The 1,121-nt window shown below is 66.7% G+C and overlaps 1 protein-coding gene across 2 annotated transcripts in view; it reads left to right on the top strand.

The window, feature by feature from the left end:
- The first annotated feature begins 419 nt into the window (after positions 1–419).
- RRAS (RAS related) overlaps positions 420–1,121 on the top strand; it is a 4,427-nt gene continuing 3,725 nt past the window's right edge. Inside the window, exon 1 of one of the 2 annotated variants that reach the window (XM_025196149.1) lies at positions 420–698. In XM_025196149.1, the coding sequence (XP_025051934.1) occupies positions 435–698 (264 nt within the window). In that variant the 5' untranslated portion in view covers positions 420–434. The remainder of the gene's footprint in view (positions 699–1,121) is intronic. The other variant, XM_014517162.2, reaches the window with a different exon arrangement.

The raw sequence follows: 1,121 nt of genomic DNA, 5'->3' as shown, positions 1-1,121 counted from the left end.
CGCCCCCCCACACACGCCCCCCCCCCCCCCCCCCCCCAGGCTGGAGGGGGGGGTGCCGAGGGGGGGAGGGGCAGTGAGTCAACTTCCTCTACACCACACATGAAAGGAATGCAATGAGGTCATAGCGCCCCCCTTCCCCGCCCTGCCGGCGCGGCAGCCGCGGGGTCCTAGAGCCCGACGATAGGGTCAGCAGACGGGATCTGGATCCCACACACGCCCCCCCCCCCCCCCCCCCCCAGGCTGGAGGGGGGGGTGCCGAGGGGGGGAGGGGCAGTGAGTCAACTTCCTCTACACCACACATGAAAGGAATGCAATGAGGTCATAGCGCCCCCCTTCCCCGCCCTGCCGGCGCGGCAGCCGCGGGGTCCTAGAGCCCGACGATAGGGTCAGCAGACGGGATCTGGATTGGGGGGGTGGGGGGATTCAGAAGTGATATGGACATCCCACCACAGCCCCAAACCCCAGGGGGAACCCAGGAGTCCGGGACCCCAGTCGCCTCGCAGAGCCGGGGAGAGAACGCAGGAGTCCTGGCTCCAAACATCCACCGCCCGCACCAGCTCCCACCCACTGGACTCCACTCCGCTACCAGATATGGGGCTAAACCCAGGAGTCCCGGCTCCCCACGCAAGCCCAGCAGATTTGCCCCGACCCGTCCCAGAATTGTGGGGGGGAGCCGACGGACGGACCCAGGTGTCCCGGTTCGAAACTCTCGCTGTCCTTCTGCTCGGGAAGATTTGGAAGAAAACCCAGGCATCCTGGCTCCAACCCCCACCACCAGATCTAACCCCGAGACCCCACTCCAGGGCTGGCAGAGAACCCAGGCGTCCCGGCTCCTAGGAGTCTCGCTGCATCTATCCCCTTGTTGGGGTGCAGGGGGGTTCCCCCCGTATGAGAAGCGATCGGGGTCCAACGGGACCCCGCGGGCGCCGCCCCCACCCCCATCTTGCCCCAAGCGCCATATAGGGAAGTGGATTTTTGTGAATCGCTCCAGGCTCCAGCTTCTGCACGGCGTCATTAGCATAGATTAGCATATAAGGCGGGGTCCCGGGCCGGGCTTGGGCTGGGGGGGGTGGCTGGAGAGAGAGGGGGGAGCAGGGTGGTGGTGGTGTGTGTGGGGGGGA

Source organism: Alligator sinensis, unplaced genomic scaffold (assembly GCF_000455745.1).
Source record: "Alligator sinensis unplaced genomic scaffold, ASM45574v1 scaffold647_2, whole genome shotgun sequence".
Classification (NCBI taxonomy): Eukaryota; Metazoa; Chordata; order Crocodylia; family Alligatoridae; genus Alligator; species Alligator sinensis.
This window is presented reverse-complemented; position numbering and strand designations above follow the sequence as displayed.